Genomic DNA, 19,456 nt, shown 5'->3' on the forward strand with positions numbered 1-19,456 from the left:
ATTCAGCTTCTCTGTCCATTTTAAAATTAGGTTCTCTGTTTTTTGTTGTTTTTGAGTTGTATGGGTTTTTGTATATTTTGGACATTAAGCCCTTATCAGATATATGATTTGCAAAATCTTCTCCCATTCAGTAGGTTGTCTTTTCATTTTGTTGACTGTTTATTGTTTTGCTGTGCAGAACCTTTTTAGCTTGAGATAGTCTCATTTTTTATTTTTGCTTTTGTTTCCTCTAACTGAAGCAACATATCCAGAAAGATCTTACTAAGACTGATGTCAAAAAGCAGAGAGGAATAAGGAAAAGTATATCTAATCTACTTTCCCAGAAGTGGAAAACTGTGCACATTTATTAGTTTATTAACTATGTTTCTTCTGCTTTATGGATATCTAAAACATCCATTGTTTTCACACAAATATTACTTCTAAGATTCCCACATAGAGTGATTAGTGCTGGGCATTATAACAGATGCAGGATTGGAAGTGTATCAGAGATCTAAGTTCTGCTCTGCCAACCTAAGGAAGCCAGAATGGGACACAAAAACATAATATTTCTGCTGCATTTTTAAGTATGATGGTTACTTAAAGAAAAAGCACTTGTGTTTGTGTTGAGAGCTGAAATAACCATACTTTTCATGGAATGCCATTTTTACCTGACTGCAAAATTGAGAGGTAAATTATTGTTATTCAGATTTAAGCATTTGGCAGACAATTCCTTGAAAGTAAGTATGTCACTTAAAATAAAACAACTGATGATATTTTCGCCTATAGAAAATTTGAGCTTTCAAGCAAAAATTAGAATTCTGGAAAATTTTATTCAATCACTGTAAGTTTGCCAGATTCTCAGTATTTAAAGACATTTCTGATGAGATTGTTCGTGATATTAATAAATGTGACTTTTTAATATTGTATAATGAGATATTACAACATTTGAAGGATCTGCATATCTCAGCGAATATGTATTTTGTAATATTGATCCAGTCTCAAAATATTACAGTATTTTGTAAATGATCCATGCTTGATATTACAAATTAATTATAGAAAAAACATTTATTCATAATGTAGCTAGATCAATGAAATTTAATGTAAAAAATACAAAAAGTTTACTGATATGCTTTCAGCTTTGACAGTGCAACTAAACATTTAAGAAATTACCACTAGGTTGTTTGGCCTGAGGTGACCCAGGAGTGGAGCCTACAGATTCTTTGGTGGGGCTAATGGTGGACTCTGGGAGGGCTCATGCCAAGTAGTACTTCCCAGAACTTCTGCTGCCAGTGTCCTTGTTCCCATGGTGAGACACAGCCTCCCCCCGCCTCTGCAGGAAACCCTCCAACACTAGCAGGTATTTGAAAAGAGGATGTATCTTCTCTTGAAGGACACAAACTAGACTCATTACTGATGCATATTAAGAAGATATTTCAAATAAAATATTGAAGTTAGAGAGGTCAGACAGCAGAAGAAGAACTACAGTCCTGCAGCCTGTGGAACAAAAACCACATTCACAGAGAGATAGACAAGATAAAAAGGCAGAGGGCTATGTACCAGATGAAGGAACAAGATAAAATCCCAGAAAAACAACTAAATGAACTGGAGATAGGCAATCTTCCAGAAAAACAATTCAGAATAATGATAGTGAAGATTATCCAGGACCTTTGAAAAAGAATGGAGGCAAAGATCAAGAAGATGCAAGAAATGGTTAACAAAGACCTAGAAGAATTAAAGAACAAACAAACAGAAATGAACAATACAATAATTGAAATGAAAACTAAACTAGAAGGAATCAATAGCAGAATAACTGAGGCAGAAGAACGGATGAGTAACCTGGAAGACAGAATGGTGGAATTCACTGCTGTGGAACAGAATAAAGAAAAAAGAATGAAAAGAAATGATACAGCCTAAGAGACTTCTGGGACAATATTAAACCAAACAACATTCACATTGTAGGGGTCCCAGAAGTAGAAGAGAGAGAGAAAGGACCCGAGAAAATATTTGAAGAGATCATAGTCGAAAACTTCCCTAACATGGGAAAGGAAATAGTCATGCAAGTCCAGGAAGCACAGAGTCCCATAGAGGATGAACCCAAGGAGAAACATGACGAGACACATATTAATCAAACTGTCAAAAATTAAATACAAAGAAAACATATTAAAACCAGCAAGGGAAGAATGACAAATAACACACAAGGGAATCCCCATAAGGTTAACAGCTGATCTTTCAGCAGAAACTCTGCAAGCCAGAAGGGAGTGGCAGGACATATGTAAAGTGATGAAGGAGAAAAACCTACAACCAAGATTACTCTACCAGGCAAGGATCTCATTCAGATTTGATGGAGAAATTAAAACCTTTACAGACAAGCAAAAGCTGAGAGAGTTCAGCACCACCAAACCAGCTTTACAACAAATGCTAAAGGAACTTCTCTAGGCAAGAAATATAAGAGAAGGAAAAGACCTACAATAACAAACCCAAAACAATAAAGAAAATGGGAATAGGAACATACATACCGATAATTACCTTAAATGTGAATGGATTAATTGCTCCCAGCAAAAGACACAGGCTAGCTGAATGGATACAGAAACAAGACCCATATATATGCTGTCGACAAGAGACCCACTTCAGACCTAGAGACACATACAGACTGAAAGTGAGAGCATGGAAAAAGATATTCCATGCAAATGGAAACCAAAAGAAAGCTGGAGTAGCAATTCTCATATCAGACAAAATAGACTTTAAAATAAAGACTATTAGAAGAGACAAAGAAGGACACTACATAATGATCAAGGGATCGATCCAAGAAGAAGATATAACAATTGTAAATATTTATGCACCCAAGATAGGAGCACCTCAATACATAAGGCAAATACTAACAGCCATAAAAGGGGAAATCGACAGTAACACATTCATAGTAGGGGACTTTAACATCCCACTTTCACCAATGGACAGATCATCCAAAATGAAAATAAATAAGGAAACACAAGCTTTAAATGATGCATTAAACAAGATGAACTTAATTGATATTTATAGGACATTCCAACCAAAAACAACAGAATACAGATTTTTCTCAAGTGCTCATGGAACATTCTCCAGGATAGATCATATCTTGGGTCACAAATCAAGCCTTGGTAAATTTAAGAAAATTGAAATTGTATCAAGTATCTTTTCCGACCACAATGCTATGAGACTAGATATCAATTACAGGAAACGATCTGAAAAAAATACAAACACATGGAGGGTAAACAATACACTACTTAATAACGAAGTGATCACTGAAGAAATCAAAGAGGAAATCAAAAAATACCTAGAAACAAATGACAATGGAGACACGATGGCCCAAAATCTATGGGACACATCAAAAGCAGTTCTAAGAGGGAAGTTTATAGCAATACAATCCTACCTTAAGAAACAGGAAACATCTCGAATAAACAACCTAACCTTGCACCTAAAGCAATTAGAGAAAGAAGAACAAAGAAAACCCAAAGTTAGCAGAAGGAAAGAAATCATAAAGATCAGATCAGAAATAAATGAAAACGAAATGAAGGAAACGATAGTAAAGATCAATAAAACTAAAAGCTGGTTCTTTGAGAAGATAAACAAAATTCATAAACCATTAGCCCAACTCATTAAGAAAAAAAGGGAGAAGACTCAAATCAATAGAATTAGAAATGAAAAAGGAGAAGTAACAACTGACACTGCAGCAATACAAAAGATCGTCAGAGATTACTACAAGCAACTCTATGCCAATAAAATGGACAATCTGGAAGAAATGGACAAATTCATAGAAATGCAAACCTGCCAAGACTGAATCAGGAAGAAATAAAAAATATGAACAGACCAATCACAAGCACTGAAATTGAAACTGTGATTAAAAATCTTCCAACAAACAAAAGCCCAGGACCAGATGGCTTCACAGGCAAATTCTTTCAAATATTTAGAGAAGAGCTAACACGTATCCTTCTCAAACTCTTCCAAAACAGCAGAGGGAGGAATACTCCCAAACTCATTCTACGAGGCTACCATCACCCTGATACCAAAACCAGAGAAGAATGTCACAAAGAATGAAAACTATAGGCCAATATCACTGATGAACATAGATGCAGACATCCTCAACAAAATACTAGCAAACAGACTCCAGCAGCACATTAAAAGGATCATACACGATGATCAAGTGGGGTTTGTTCCAGGAATGCAAGGTTTCTTCAATATACGCAAATCAATCAACATGATACACCATATTAACAAACTGAAGGAGAAAAAACCATATGATCATCTCAATAGATGACGAGAAAGCTTTCAACAAAATTCAACACCCATTTATGATAAAAACCCTGCAGAAAGTAGGCATAGAGGGAACTTTCCTCAACATAATAAAGGCCATATATGACAAACCCACAGCCAACATCATCCTCAATGGTGAAAAACTGAAAGCATTTCCACTAAGATCAGGAACAAGACAAGGTTGCCCACTCTCACCACTCTTATTCAACATACTTTTGGAAGTTTTAGCCACAGCAATCAGAGAAGAAAAGGAAATAAAAGGAATCCAAATCAGAAAAGAAGAAGTAAAGCTGTCACTGTTTGCAGATGACATGATACTATACATAGAGAATCCTAAAGATGCTACCAGAAAACTACGAGAGCTAATCAATGAATTTGGTAAAGAGGCAGGATACAAAACTAATGCACAGAAATCTCTGGCATTCCTATACACTAATGATGAAAAATCTGAAAGTGAAATCAAGAAAACACTCCCATTACCACTGCAACAAAGAGAATGAAATATCTAGGAATAAACCTACCTAAGGAGACAAAAGACCTGTATGCAGAAAACTATAAGACACTGATGAAAGAAATCAAAGATGATACAAAGAGATGGAGAGATATACCATGTTCTTGGACTGAAAGAATCAATATTGTGAAAATGACTATACTAGCCAAAGAAATCTACAGATTCAGTGCAATCCCTATCAAATTACCAGTGGCATTTTTTACGGAACTAGAACAATAAACCTTAAAATTTATATGGAGACACACAAGACCCCGAATAGCCAAAGTTATCTTGAGGGAAAAAACAGAGCTGGAGGAATCAGACTCCCTGACTTCAGACTATACTATAAAGCTACAGTAATCAAGACAACATGGTACTGGCACAAAAACAGAAACATAGATCAGTGGAATAAGATAGAAAGTCCAGAGATAAACCCACGCACCTATGGTCAACTAATCTATGACAAAGGAGGCAAGGATATACAATGGAGAAAAGACAGCCTCTTCAATAAGTGGTGCTGGGAAAACTGGACAGCTACATGTAAAAGAATGAAACTAGAACACTCCCTAACACCATACACAAAAATAAGCTCAAAATGGATTAGAGACCTAAATGTAAGACAGGACACTATAAAACTCTTAGAAGAAAACATAGGAAGAACACTCTTTAACATAAATCACAGCAAGATCTTTTTTGATCCACCTCCTAGAGTCATGGAAGTAAAAACAAAAATAAACAAATGGGACCTAATGAAACTTCAAAGCTTTTGCACAGCAAAGGAAACCATAAACAAGATGAAAAGACAGCCCAGAGAATGGGAGAAAATATTTGCAAATGAATCAACAGACAAAGCATTAATCTCCAAAATATATAAACAGCTCATGCAGCTCAATATTAAGAAAACAAACAACCCAATCCAAAAATGGGCAGAAGACCTAAATAGACATTTCTCCAAAGAAGACATACAGATGGCCAAGAAGCAAATGAAAAGCTGCTCAAAATCACTAATTATTATAGAAATGCAAATCAAAACTACAGTGAGGTATCACCTCACACCAGTTAGAATGGGCATCATCAGAAAATCTACAAACTACAAATGCTGGAGAGGGTGTGGAGAAAAGGGAACCGTCTTGCATTGTTGGTGGGAATGTAAATTGATACAGCCACTATGGAGAACAGTATGGAGGTTCCTTAAAAAACTAAAAATAGAATTACCATATGATCCAGCAAGCCCACTACTGGGCATATATCCAGAGAAAACCATAATTCAAAAAGACACATGCACCCCAATGTTCAATGCAGCACTGTTTACAATAGCCAGGTCATGGAAGCAACCTAAATGCCCATTGACAGATGAATGGATAAAGAAGATGTGGTACATATATACAATGGAATATTACTCAGCCATAAAAAGGAACGAAATTGGGTCATTTGTTGAGATGCGGATGGATCTAGAGACTGTCATACAGAGTGAAGTAAGTCAGAAAGAGAAAAACAAATATTGTATATTATCGCATATATGTGGAACCTAGAAAAATGGTACAGATGAACCAGTTTGCAGGGCAGAAATAGGGACACAGATGTAGAGAACAAACATATGGACACCAAGCAGGGAAAGCGGCAGGGTGGTGGGGTTGGTGGTGTGATGAATTGGGTGATTGGGATTGACATGTATACACTGATGTGTATAGAATTGATGACTAATAAGAACCTGCTGTATAAAAAAAATTTTCTAAATTCAAAAAAAAAAAAAAAGCTAAGCAGGAGGGTGTGCTACTGACCCACTGGTAGAGGCCAGGGATGTTGCTAAACATCCTGCAATGCACAGGACAAACCCACACCCCCAACAAAGAATTAAAAAAAAAATTGAAGTTATATTATGGAGACAAACTTATTTTAGAATTTAGAATATTTTGTTATTTCTGGAATTAGTCTTTGTGATTATATAAAAAGAATTGCCAAGGAAAACTGTTGCCCCTCAGCTAATACAGGTTAAAAGGTTAGACATTCATAGACTTAAATTACCTGCTTCTCTAGCCCGAAACAATTAAAACAATACCATTTATAGTTATAATATACATTTCATCTACTGGTTAAAACCTAGAATTAATAACACTGAACCTAATACTTAGAAGGAGAGATACTCATCCTTTTGTTTTATGTTAATACTTCTAAAGAGATCTAAACCAATCCAGAAAAATAGAATAGAATAGAATAGAATAGAATAGAATAGAATAGAATTGAATAGAATCAAGTCTAGACAACTTGAAAAGCTGGACGATTGTCTCCAGTTTCACTTTACTACTTCAGTAAACCTAGTCACCCCATAGTGTTACTCTTTCAAAGCCTATTTCTCAAATGTACATTATAGAATCAAATCTTTGAAAGTTTAGATTTTTCTTTCTACTATATATATATTTAATCAACTGTGAAATATAATACAGCTATTTCCTACAAAGTTTGCTACCTAAAGAAATTGTATTAAATTATATTGTATAATTTCTGTCTTCCTGAATGCCATCTTCCAATTTTCTTAATCTCAGACTCTGAAAATTCCTCTCATGCTGCTTATGAAACAGTTACTATCTTGAATGAGAGTGTTTTGAAAACTTATAAAGTATAAGCTGTCTTAATGTACAATTTACTTGGATTAGTAGCAACTTGCCTACATGCTTGTCTGTGTTTTGGATGCATATTTTGGTAAAGTGCCTGATATAGAATAAGTCATGATATTTGCTGTTTTGTGTGCTATTGCCAAGACACGACTTGTAAACACTAGCAGAATTTCTGATGCAAATGACAGTGTCATTTGGAAAGACTTCCAAGTTGCTATCTTTGCAGTTTATAGATAAAGTTATATATGCAGATTGTATATGTAATATGTATATGTTTAATATATAGACATATGTATACATATATATAACATGTATATGTTTAATATATGTATACATTATTTTAAATTATTTAATTACTTTAAATTAATTGCACATATATACATGCAATTAAAAACTTTTGCTCTATGAAGGACTCTGTTAGGAGAATAAAAGTACAAGCTACAGACTGGGAGAAAATATTTATAAATCATATATGTGACCAAAGAATTTGTATCTAAAATATGTAAAGAACTCTCAAAACTCAACAGTAAAAAAAAACTAAATCCAATTAGAAAATGGGCAAAAGATATGAAGAGGCATTTCATCCAAAAAGATATACAGATAGCATGGCAACTAAGCAAATGAAAAGATGTTTAACATCACTAGCTATTAGGGAAAATCAGATTAAGTCCATCGTGAGATATCACTGTATACCTATTAGAACAGCTAAAATACAAAGTAGTGAGAATACCAAATGCTGCTGAAGATGCTGAGGAACTGGGTTTCTCGTACATTGTTGATAGGAATGTAAGATTGTACAGCCACTCTGGGAAATAGTTTAACAGTTTCTTAAAAAACTAAACATATACTTACCATACAAGCCAGCCATCGCTCTTCTGGACATTTGTGTTGGAGAAATAAAAACTTGTGTCCACACAAAAATCTGTACATGATAGTTTGCAGCTGCTTTATTTGTAATAGCCCCAAACTGGAAACAACCAAAAGGTCCTTCAATAGGTGATAGTTAAACAAGCTGTGGTATATTGAACATGGAATACTACTAGGCAATAGAAAGGAGTAGACTGTTGATACAGGCAACAACTGGGATAGGTCTCAAGGGCATTATGCCCCTGAAAAAAGCCAGTCTCCTAAGGTCCTATACTCTATGATTCTGTTTAACATTTTCAAAATGACAGAATTATAGAGATAGATAATAGTGCTTGCTAGGGGTTAGGGATGGTAGGAGAATGGGGGCAGATGTGACTCTAAAGAGGTAGCACAAGGGAAATCTTCCTGGTGATGGAATAGTTCTGTGTCTTGATTGTCGTGATGGTTACCTGAATCTACAGATGTGATAAAATGACATTGAATTTGGGACTTCCCTGGCGGTCTGGTGAGTAAGACTCCACGCTCCCAGTGCAGGGGGCCCAGGTTCAATCCCTGGTGGGGGAACTAGATCCCTCATGCCGCAACCAAGAGTCTGCATGCCACAACTAAAGATCCTGTGTACCGCAACTGGGACCCAGTGCAGCCAAAAAATAAATAAATAAATGAAAGAAAAGGGGAGAAAGCAAAACAAACAAACAAAAAAACTCACAAGTTAAAAAAACAATGACATAGAATTTCCAGACATATGTATCAATATTAACTTCCTGGTTTTGATATTGTACTATAATCATGTAAAATGTACCCATTGGAGGAAACTGGGTGAAGGGTACCTAGGAAGTTTCTGTACTTCTGCAACTTCCTGTATAATTATTTTAACACAAAAAGTATTTTTAAAATCCTCCCAGAGTTATGTAGAATCCATAGACTATATATTAGTTATTCTTAACAAGGTAAAAAACATTGTTTTAATGAATTTATGCCCTAAAATGCATATTAAGAGCCTGGGTTCTGGTGTCAAGTAGCCTTGAAACTCAGCTCTTTATTTAGCAGCCATAAGTCATGAAAAATAACTTATTGTCTCCAAGTCTCAATTTCCTTTCCTGTTAAAATATAATCATGGCAATAATAATAATACCTACCTTGTGGCATCTTTACAAAGATTAGAATGAATAATATATGTATTGCTCTTAGCACAGTGTCTGACATCTAAATATACCTCAATAAATGGGAGTTGAAATTAAAAAAAAAAGGAATTACCACTAGTTAAGTTTTGGTAGAGAAAGAAAAAGCAGATCCAGAATTATCAGAGGATATTTTTAAAAATACTGCTCCTATTCCAATTTTATATGTGTGAAAATGTATTTTCTTCAAGTTCTTCAATCAAACCCCATATCATAATATGTTGAGGATAGAAGCAGACATAGAATCCAGATCTCTTCTTTTTGCAAATATATAAATCAGTGCCATGCCATTTACTAGTTTTTGAAAATATATTGTAATTATGTTATCTATACCAGCATGTAATGATTAATATTTATAATTTTAATGAATCAATAAATATTTTCAAATCTTCTCAGATTTAGTTTTAAAAATGCTAAGTAGCCATCAATATAACTCACATAAACAAAAGCTTTGTAGAGTTCTCCATATATTCTAAGAGTTGTAAATAGATGCTGAAACAAAAATATCTTATTGAACAGATCAATTGCTGTAGAAGATTATAAAGCAGTCCTATGTATACATGAGACATAGGCAATTTGTCTTTGGTTCCTGAAGTCTCTCAGCTCATATTTGTTAAGTGAATAAATACATAAAATAGAATTCTGCTTTTTCTTTGCAGTGTTTATTGCTAATGAGTGGTGGCATTTTCACCAAGATTTGTCCTAATGAAGTGAAAACTCCAAAGACCAAATGCCTGACTCATATTTACAAGAGGTACATTATTAATTTGCTCCTTAAAGATCTTCTAGGACCTTAAGTTGAATTATTGGAAAATGATATTATCCCTTAGCAAACAGCCATTTTCCACAGCAGTGAATTCAAATGATGAAAAAGTGAATGAAAGCTGTCTATTATGAGTAAGTACACATCATGAAGACTAGTAACCTATGCCAAATTATAAGGGAAGTTGGGATGACTATTGAAGATTGCAGAGAAGACAGGGGTGGGGGAAAAGAGAAACATATCTTGCGTATAATAGGAGCTAGGTATGCGTACATCCTCACAATAGCCTAAATATGTAATTATTAAATACATTTTTTAAATGAGGGAGAAGATACTCATAATGTTAGAATTCATGCTCAAATATATTGCTATATGCCTTCAAAATTAGTATTTCAATCCATTTTAAAAGGTCCTGTCCCAGCATGGGATGTTTTTCATCTCTCTTCCTCTAGTGTTGCTTTCTAAAGTGGTGTTTGCCAGTACATAATACCAGCACCTTTTAATTCATAACGCAGCTGACATGTGTCTTAAATAAATTACTTTACTTTTACAACATTCACATTTGGCAAGAACAATTTGCATGCCAGTACAACTGGTAGAAGCGGGAAGAATTGGAAGAGTCGTTTAAAAATGTATAAATACATGGGGACTGACCATTTTTTTTTTTACAGAGAGAGCTCCAGGGTATATTACTAACACATTTGTTGCTAAAAGTTTACTGAGTATCAAGCAATAATATCCCCAAACTTTAAACTACTTATTCTGTTTTTAAGGGTTTTTTTTTCTGAAAAAATATACAACCATGAGTTTCTACCACACAGATGTCTGAACAATGTCAATGGGTCTAAAAAAATTATTTCTGCAAAAAAATTAAAATGCTCCCTAATGCTCAAACAGTCATAGTTTCTAGCAGGCTCTCACTGCACCCTGACTAGAGAGCTTCTAATGACCAGATACAATGAATGTATTCTGGTCTTGCCACCCTTCAGCTTTGGGAAGCAAAGCACTGATTAAGAATTTAAAAGGCATTTGTATATATAGGAATTAAGCTTGACTTGTTTTCTGTGAACCTAACACATAAGTATTAACTCATCCCTGAGAGCAGCTTCTTCCCTAGAATCTTAAAAAACATGCTTGCATATCCACAAAGCCTTCTCCATAATATAGCACTCTGTATTATTTCAGGCTTTTAAAAAAGGTAACATTATCTCCTAGTAAAAGAATCACAATTCAAAGCAAACCCACTTGGAAAATAATATGCAGGACACTTGTTTGAATTTCTTACATGTAATAGGAAGGGTCCTATTTGCCCTAAGAACTTGGAGTAAAGAGAAAAAAATGTTATTCTTCAAGTCAAATGAGTTGAATCAGTTCGTTCAACTAGAAGAAGACAGGTTGTCTCCTAAACTCATTAGAATAACTACTTCACTGAAGACGGCGCATCAGCTTAATCAGTGAATATTAAATATCTCAAGACTGTTGTGAGGATTAAGTAATAAGACACGTGGGAAATGAGAATGTCTAGCACATAGAGGTTTGTATTGTTGTTATTATGATCAGGATCATTGCCTGTTCAGAATATCAACAAGGTTGGCAAGGTGATAATTCTGGGGAGTTAAGTAATCCGGGCTCAGAAAGGTTCTCATGATCTGGATGAACTCTTTCTAAAACCCTCCACCTCATTCTGCGTCAGTGTACACCAAACTATACCAAGCTACTCAGCTTTCTGATTCTCTTAGAATTGGTAAAGAAGGTGTGCAGGGGAGGCCTTGAGCCTTCCCATCACTAGAATGTCTCACCTCACTTAAACAATCTCCTTAGCATTCTGGTTTATACAACAGTTGTCAATGTAATTTATCTTTGAGTTTGTGTGACCATTTCTGGATATTCCAAGAAAGTCCATTTCTTAGGCAGGAAGACTGGAGACTAGATCATCCTTTGAGACGTCATTGTGCCTGGCCACTGGCCTTTCTCTTCAAGTATGCATACTGTTACCTTAAGACTTCATTCAAAATTTCAAAACCCCTATTAACTTTCATGAAAGCCCAGAGCTCATTTACCCATTTTCTAGACTGCTCCTCAAGAAATTCTGGCAAATGAGGAGGTAAGATACTGCCCAGGTAGTCACAATAAAATAGAAAGGGTGAAAGGGCTGCATGAAAAAACGTTCTAGAGAATCATAACAGATGGATTTTTTTAGAAGAGCTCTTATATAAACTAGATTTTTTAGTGGTGTATACTTAAGAGGACAAAACAAGGACCAATTATTAGAAGTCAGTGGAAGACATTTCATGATCCTCCTCAATGTGATGCTTACCTTTCTGCCTCCTATTTAGTCATCAAGAGTTTCTGATACTCCATACTCTAGAGTCTAGAAGAGTTTCTGTACTCTAACCAACTCATGTTCATCTCATTCTCCCTGCCTTGGATAAAGCCCTCACCATTCATGATCCTCCCACAGCTCATTAATTAGTCTTTCTGCATTCTGCTAAGGGCACTAGATTCACATCTTTCTGAAACATAGATAGAATCACATCAAGTTCCTACTTAAAAACTCTTGACTCCCATTGTCTATAGCAGTGTTTCACACAAGGTATTTAGACATGTTCTTGAAGATATGAACATTAGATCATGACTTTTAAACTTCAGATTTTCAAACATATCTCTTCTACAGGGAAGATATGAATGGCATTTACAAAGAATAAATGTTAGTTTCTTAATTCCCTAGGGATCTGTGGACATATTCTTAGGAGCCTATTTTTTCCCTCTCTGGAGAAGATTTAGAAACATGGGTATTCATGGCATATTCTAAACTTTCTATACCTCTTTGTTATTTCCCATTACAATCTTAATATTCTAGCCATATACATTTTCTCATTTTGTTGTATCTAATCTTATGCTTTCAATACTTCTATTCCACTGCATATGTTATTCCCACAGCTAGAAGTGCCTTTCCTTCTCTGTTCTTCTTGGTGAGAAATTATTGCTATTTCAAGATCCGGTTCCAATTTCTCCAGGTTGGGAGATGTTTCTGGTTTAGTTCTGGGTTCCTACCTCATTTTATATTGAGCATCATATTGTGTTTTCCTTATGGGTTTGTGTGATGTTTTCTCACTAGCTGGTGAGTTCCTCAAGGTCAGAAACTGTGTAGTAGTCATCTTTTCATGTCTTTGGACTTTTATAATTTCACAGAGTACCAGGTTCATGGAGGACTCTTTAAGTTGAATGCAATTAGATTTTGTCTTAACCTAAAGAACATCCTGTTCTCCTTTATGAGGTAGGTTGATCTCTGTTCTTGAAAGACCACGTAGAGATACTATTATAGTGGGCATCTCAGCAAAATGAGAGATGTTGAACTGAATACATTGAGAAATGTCTTCCAACTATATGTTCCATGGTTCTAAGCTGCACTGTGCTTGGGGCTGAGAACATACCATTAAATTAGAGTCATTCCTTGTTCCTGCACCTTCTTCTATTTTAGGTATCAGGAGGTATTCATTGCCTTTGCTCTTGACTCCTTGCTTCTGGGAATTCACTCTGAAAAGCAGTAGCTTTTACCTTCAGAAATGCTCCCTCCCCGGGTCTGTCTCAAGAAAGTTCCTCTTCCGTCTTTCCTCCTCCCTATATTTTTCTCTGCACCTAGCACATCATGATTTATTTTCTCAGGGTGCAGTCTATACTTAGTTTGTAAGCTAATTGTCAGAAAAAGTAATGACCGATAACTGAGTTGTCAAAAACTAATTCCAGTTTAACATAATAACAGCTGCCATTTTTTGAAGAAATGTTATACGCTCCTTACATATATTACATTATTTAATCCTTACATGAGCCCTCTAAGTTATTATTCTTATCTACATTTTCCAGATGATGAAATTAAGGCCCTGAGAGTTAAATAGCTTACTGAAGGTAACAGATCTAGGAAGTGGTAGAGTTTAGATCAAATCCCAGTCAGTCTGATTGCCTTGAACCACTTCCCTAAACTGCCAGCCCACCCCATTCCCCAATACCCACAGCACTACAATTTTTACATTATCATTATTATAAAGTGTGAAATACGGGACACCATGGGTAGTCAGATATTTGCACATGAGAAGATTCTTCTTTGAATCGAATAGCCCATACTCCACAGGGACCACCCAATCAGAAGACTACCTTTTATAATGCATACTAATTCTTCTTTGCTTTATGTGTCTCTTTTACACAATTCATAAATCACACATTTTCAATCTTTACTTCAGTATTTAAATCCAAGAGGAAAGCTGAGGTTACATAAATAACTTCCGTAGACAAAAATGCAACAGTTCCTCCATCCCAGGACTGGCTGTGGGAATTTGTTGTATGGGAAATACATCAAATACTTCTCATGAGACCCAAAAGAAAAAAGGGAAGCAATAACTGTGAGGTTCAATCAAAACTGACAATTCAATTCCACCTGCATTTATTGAGAGAAGAGAGTGCAGTGTTTGCCAGTGGCTTTGGGCAGTGTAGGTACAAGGTGAGTCTAGAATATTTTGTTGTACCAGAAAAAAAGAAAGAGCTAAAAAATGATAGGGTAATGAAACAGAGACATAAGAATTGGCTTGAAGGTGTGCCCAATGGTGAAATCTGGGACCGTTTTTGTACAGTGGGGAATCTGGTCCACACGTAAAACAGGTGATCAAATTAGCATCACCAAAGTGACACAGAGGGTCATCGTGTGCCTTCCGATGTTAAATGCTCTTAGAAAGACACGAAACCTCTTCTGTAAAATTCTGGCTAAGAATACATTACCTGGTTCCATTCTACTAAAAATTCTATTAAAAACAGTAGCATTCTGTTAAAAATGGGGGGACTGTATTCTCCAAAAATGTGAATCTCGTCAGAAAAAAAAAGGCTGTGGAAATATTTCACATTAAAAGAAGGCTAAGGAGAAATGGCAACTAAATGCCATCTGACCCTAGACTGGACTCTTTTACAGAGAAGAAAATGCTGTAAAGGATATTATTAGTGTATTGAAAAAAATGCAATATAAACAGTAAATTAGATTAAAGCATTACACCTATATAGAATTTACTGAAGTTGATAACAGTTCTGTGGTTATGTAAAAGAATATTTTTGTTCTTGGGAAAAACACACTGAAATATCCAAGGGTAAAGGGTTCTGATTTATGCAATTTACCCTCAGATGGTTCAGAATGAGAGAAAGAGAAAGAAAAAAACAAGTGTAAATGGTAAGTGAATCTCGGTAGAAGGTATATGTGTGGTTTTGTACAGTTTTTATTGTTGTAATTTTTCTGTAAGCTTAAAATTATTTCTAAAGAAGAGAGTAAATAAATGTGTCCCTGATCAGGAAAAACTCTTGTTGGTGGCTCAGATCAATGTTTTCTAACAATTTGCTACCAGTAAATAGGCTTCATACAACAGGTATAGACAAACTAAGTGATGGGTTAGGTGCAACTGGAAGAGCCCTAGATATTATTTGTTTTCATTTATCAAACACATATTGAACACCTATTATGTGCCAGATAATGTGCTATAATGTCCTTTCTCTCTTTCTCAAGAAAGCATACTAGACTATGAGTAAATAAGAATAGCTTATTGGAAAAAAAATAATTCACAGATATAACTTATTAGTATTCACAAATTATTGACAATAAATGTGATGTCCTCTACTGACTCGGCGCATTAGAAACTCATTTGAAAGCCACTAGCTGAGTTGACATGGCTCAAGCCAGTTTTCTTTAACTTGAGGCTCAGAGAAGTGAGGCTCCCCTACCTTCTTTCTGTGATCAGCCCATGTTCCTTAATAACAAAGTTCATGCTTTCTCACTGTTAGAAAATCTGCCTGAATAACCTATAATGTACTACAATTCCCTTAAGGATGGAGCCCCACTTTATAATGTCATTAAGTCAGCATCTGGAATCCTGCTATTAACCCCTGCACAGTCCAACAGGACGCCCAATGCACCCACGTGGTGAATACCAACTTGTCTGTGTGCCTTCGTCTTAGTCTGTAGGCTCAGAGACTCCTGGGCACCAGGCATTGCCTTCTCTTGTTATATTATTGAAGGACTAGCTTGATATTTTCAACCTTCAAGAAACGCTCAACTCACTCAGGGTCATCAGAGTACAATGGAAAGGACTCTTGGATTTTGGCACTTGCCAAATCTAGAAACAGATTTAGCTCTGCCACTTACAGAATGGGTGGTAGACAAATTACTGATATCTCTGATCCTGTTTCCTCTCTTTAAATTGGAAATAATGATGCTATCTTCCTCAGAGGATGGTTGTAAGAATTAAGTGAGATGGTACTATACAGAATCTTTGGCACAGTGCCTTGCACATAGAGATTACTTGGAAAACGTTAATTACTAATATTATTTAAGGAAAATAAACACAATTTTTATTCTAATAGCTGCGCCGAGGTTCCTCTTTAGGGTGACACTCTCCTTGTTTAAATCGCTTCTGAGGTAGAGCAAGGCCCTAAGAACTTCTGGATTAGAAAAATATAAGGAAATGAAAGAGACAGAGACACTATTCTGCACAGCTGAGCAACAGAAATTAGAGGACAAAGCAACAATCACAATGACAAGAAACAAACAAAAAAAGTTAAGGAGGAAGAAATAGGAAAAGAGAAAGTTTTGTCTCCATAGTAGGGTGCCAAAGAGTTTTTAGGAGGTGGAATGTCTAGTGTTAAATCTTGAGTTATCTGCCTTGCCAGAATTGGTCCCCTATGTCTCCCCAGAACTCAGATTAAATCTGTAACTTGAGTGAATATTCCTATTTTTTGTTTGTTTGTAGGTTTGTTTCCATAATGAAAATTGAGATGGCAGAGATGGGTTTCATGACTCAGTCAGCACTGAGCAGAGAAGAATGAACAGATGCTGAAGGGAAGATGAAAGCAAAGTTGAGAGCTTTTCAGGAAAAGTAGGTAGGCCTTAGAAGAGACTATGATAAGGAATCTCTGACGAAACACAGAAATCTTGAGGGATAACGGGATGGGGCCTTAACCTTGCATGGGATTTTACCCTTATTATAGTTAAAAGAACAGACTTGTCTCAAAGAGGCTAGCATTCAGAATATTTTTTTTTTCTTTTATTTATTTATTTTTTTACTAGCTCACCTGTTTACTGTAAAAGGATATAACTCAGGAACAGCCAGATGGAAGAGATTCAGAGGGCAAGGTGCAAGCTACAGAATATTTTAAACTAGATAAAAATACTAAAAGTTAGAAAAATATTATAGGTCCACAGTCCTATATCTATAATTCCAAAATACAAAAAGGTCAAAAAATGTATTATTTTGTTTGGCACCAATATTTTTTTAGTGGAAAACCTGACTTTATTCTCCATTAGGCTGCCTTTGTCTCAATTTATTGACCTGGTGGGTACTTTCATACATTTTTCTGAAGAGTTATTCATGTTTCAGATTATGTGTGCCCCCCATACTCTCCTAGGGTTATTGGCCATATATGTACACATGCCACATGCCCTACTCAACTCAGAAAATTCTGAATTCTCAAACACTTCTGGACCCAGGATTTTGGATAAGAGATTATAAACATGAATTCAGAAAAAAAAAAATTTAAATGAGTGGAAAAAAGGAGATTACCTTCCAGTGTATTTCTAAAGCTGAAGTTGGCAGCTTTATCCATGGAACCCGATTCATACTGGGTCAAACTCAGGCAAAATTCCACATCAGCAGAGGAGGGGAGCCTTGGGGTCCTGGCTTTGTCGTGATTTCCAGGATTGCGCAGTATCGGTCCCTCAGACGTCCCATTGCATAAAGTGTGACGGCTGTTGTACTCCTCCAATTGGCTGCAGATGACCTGCACAAAATGCCTTTATGTTAAAGCGGTGTTGTCTCCACCTCTAAGTCAAAGGGGGAAGGTAGGGAGGTTGAGGTTCCTGATTACCATACTTGGATTTCTAATTACCAGGAGAGCAATGTTTTAAAGTAAATTATTGAAGGAAACAGCTTTCTGAGGGTTGCAGAATAACCCATGAATGTTAAAATTCAGAACAGAGTTCTAGTCTCGAATCTACCACTTGAGAAAATAAATTAAATACCATAGGTCTCCCCTGTATTGGACGGCGGGGAAGATGGTGGAAGAGTAAGACGCGAGATCACCTTCCTCCCCACAGATACGTCAGAAATACATCTACACGTGGAACAATTCCTACAGAACACCTACTGAACGCTGGCAGAAGACCTCAGACCTCCCAAAAGGCAAGTAACTCCCCATGTACCTGGGTAGGGCAAAATAAAAAACAATAAACAGAGACAAAAGAATAGGGATGGGGCCTGCACCAGTGGGAGGGAGCTGTGAAGGAGGAAAGGTTTCCACACACTAGAAGCCCCTTCGCGGGCGGAGACTGCGGGGGGGGCGGAGGGGGAAGCTTCGGTGCTGCGGGGGAGAGCACAGCAACAGGCGTGCGGAGGGCAAAGTGGAGAGATTCCCGCACAGAGGATCGGTGCGGACCAGCACTCACCAGCCCGCGAGGCTTGTCTGCTTACCCGCCGGAGCGGGCGGGGCTGGGAGCTGAGGGTCGGGCTTCGGTTGGAGCGCAGGGAGGGGATTGGGGTTGGCAGCGTAAGCACAGCCCGAAGGGGTTAGTGCGCCACGGCTAGCCGGGAGGGAGTCCGGGAAAATGTCTGGAGCTGCCGAAGAGGCAAGAGACTTTGTCTTCCCTCTTTGTTTCCTGGTGCGCGACGAGACAGGATTAAGAGCGCTGCTTAAAGGAGCTCCACAGATGGGCGCGAGCCGCGGCTAACAGCGCGGACCCCAGAGGCGGACATGAGACGCTAAGGCTGCTGCTGCTGCCTCCAAGAAGCCTGTGTGCGAGCACAGGTCACTATCCACACCTCCCTTCCGGGTAGCCTGTGCAGCCCGTCATTGCCAGGGTCCCAGGATCCAGAGACAACTTCCCCGGAAGAACGGACGTCGCGCCTCAGGCTGGGGCAATGTCACGCCGGGCTCTGCCGCCGCAGGCTCGCCCCGCATTGTGCCCCTCCCTCCCCGCGGCCTGAGTGAGCCAGAGCCCCCGAATCAGCGGCTCCTTTAACCCCGTCCTGTCTGAGCGAAGAACAGACGCCCTCCGGCGACCTACACGCAGAGGCGGGGCCAATTCCAAAGCTGAGCCCTGGGAGCTGTGCGAACAAAGAAGAGAAAGGGAAATCTCTCCCAGCAGCCTCAGAAGCAGCGGATTAAAGCTCCACAATCAACTTGATGTACCCTGCATCTGTGGAATACCTGAATAGACAACGAATCATCCCAAATTGAGGAGGTGGACTTT

At 37.2% G+C, this 19,456-nt stretch overlaps 1 protein-coding gene across 1 annotated transcript in view; it reads right to left on the reverse strand.

Annotated features, from left to right (window-relative positions):
* The window catches only part of TYR (tyrosinase), a 110,638-nt gene that overhangs the window by 75,991 nt on the left and 15,191 nt on the right, over window positions 1-19,456 (reverse strand). The window contains exon 2 of the mRNA XM_029208270.1: window positions 17,772-17,988. Within this exon, the coding sequence (XP_029064103.1) occupies window positions 17,772-17,988 (217 nt within the window). The remainder of the gene's footprint in view (window positions 1-17,771; window positions 17,989-19,456) is intronic.

The sequence above is a fragment of the Monodon monoceros genome, unplaced genomic scaffold, assembly GCF_005190385.1.
Source record: "Monodon monoceros isolate NGI ecotype Baffin Bay Population unplaced genomic scaffold, NGI_Narwhal_1 Super_Scaffold_7, whole genome shotgun sequence".
Lineage (NCBI taxonomy): Eukaryota > Metazoa > Chordata > Mammalia > Artiodactyla > Monodontidae > Monodon > Monodon monoceros.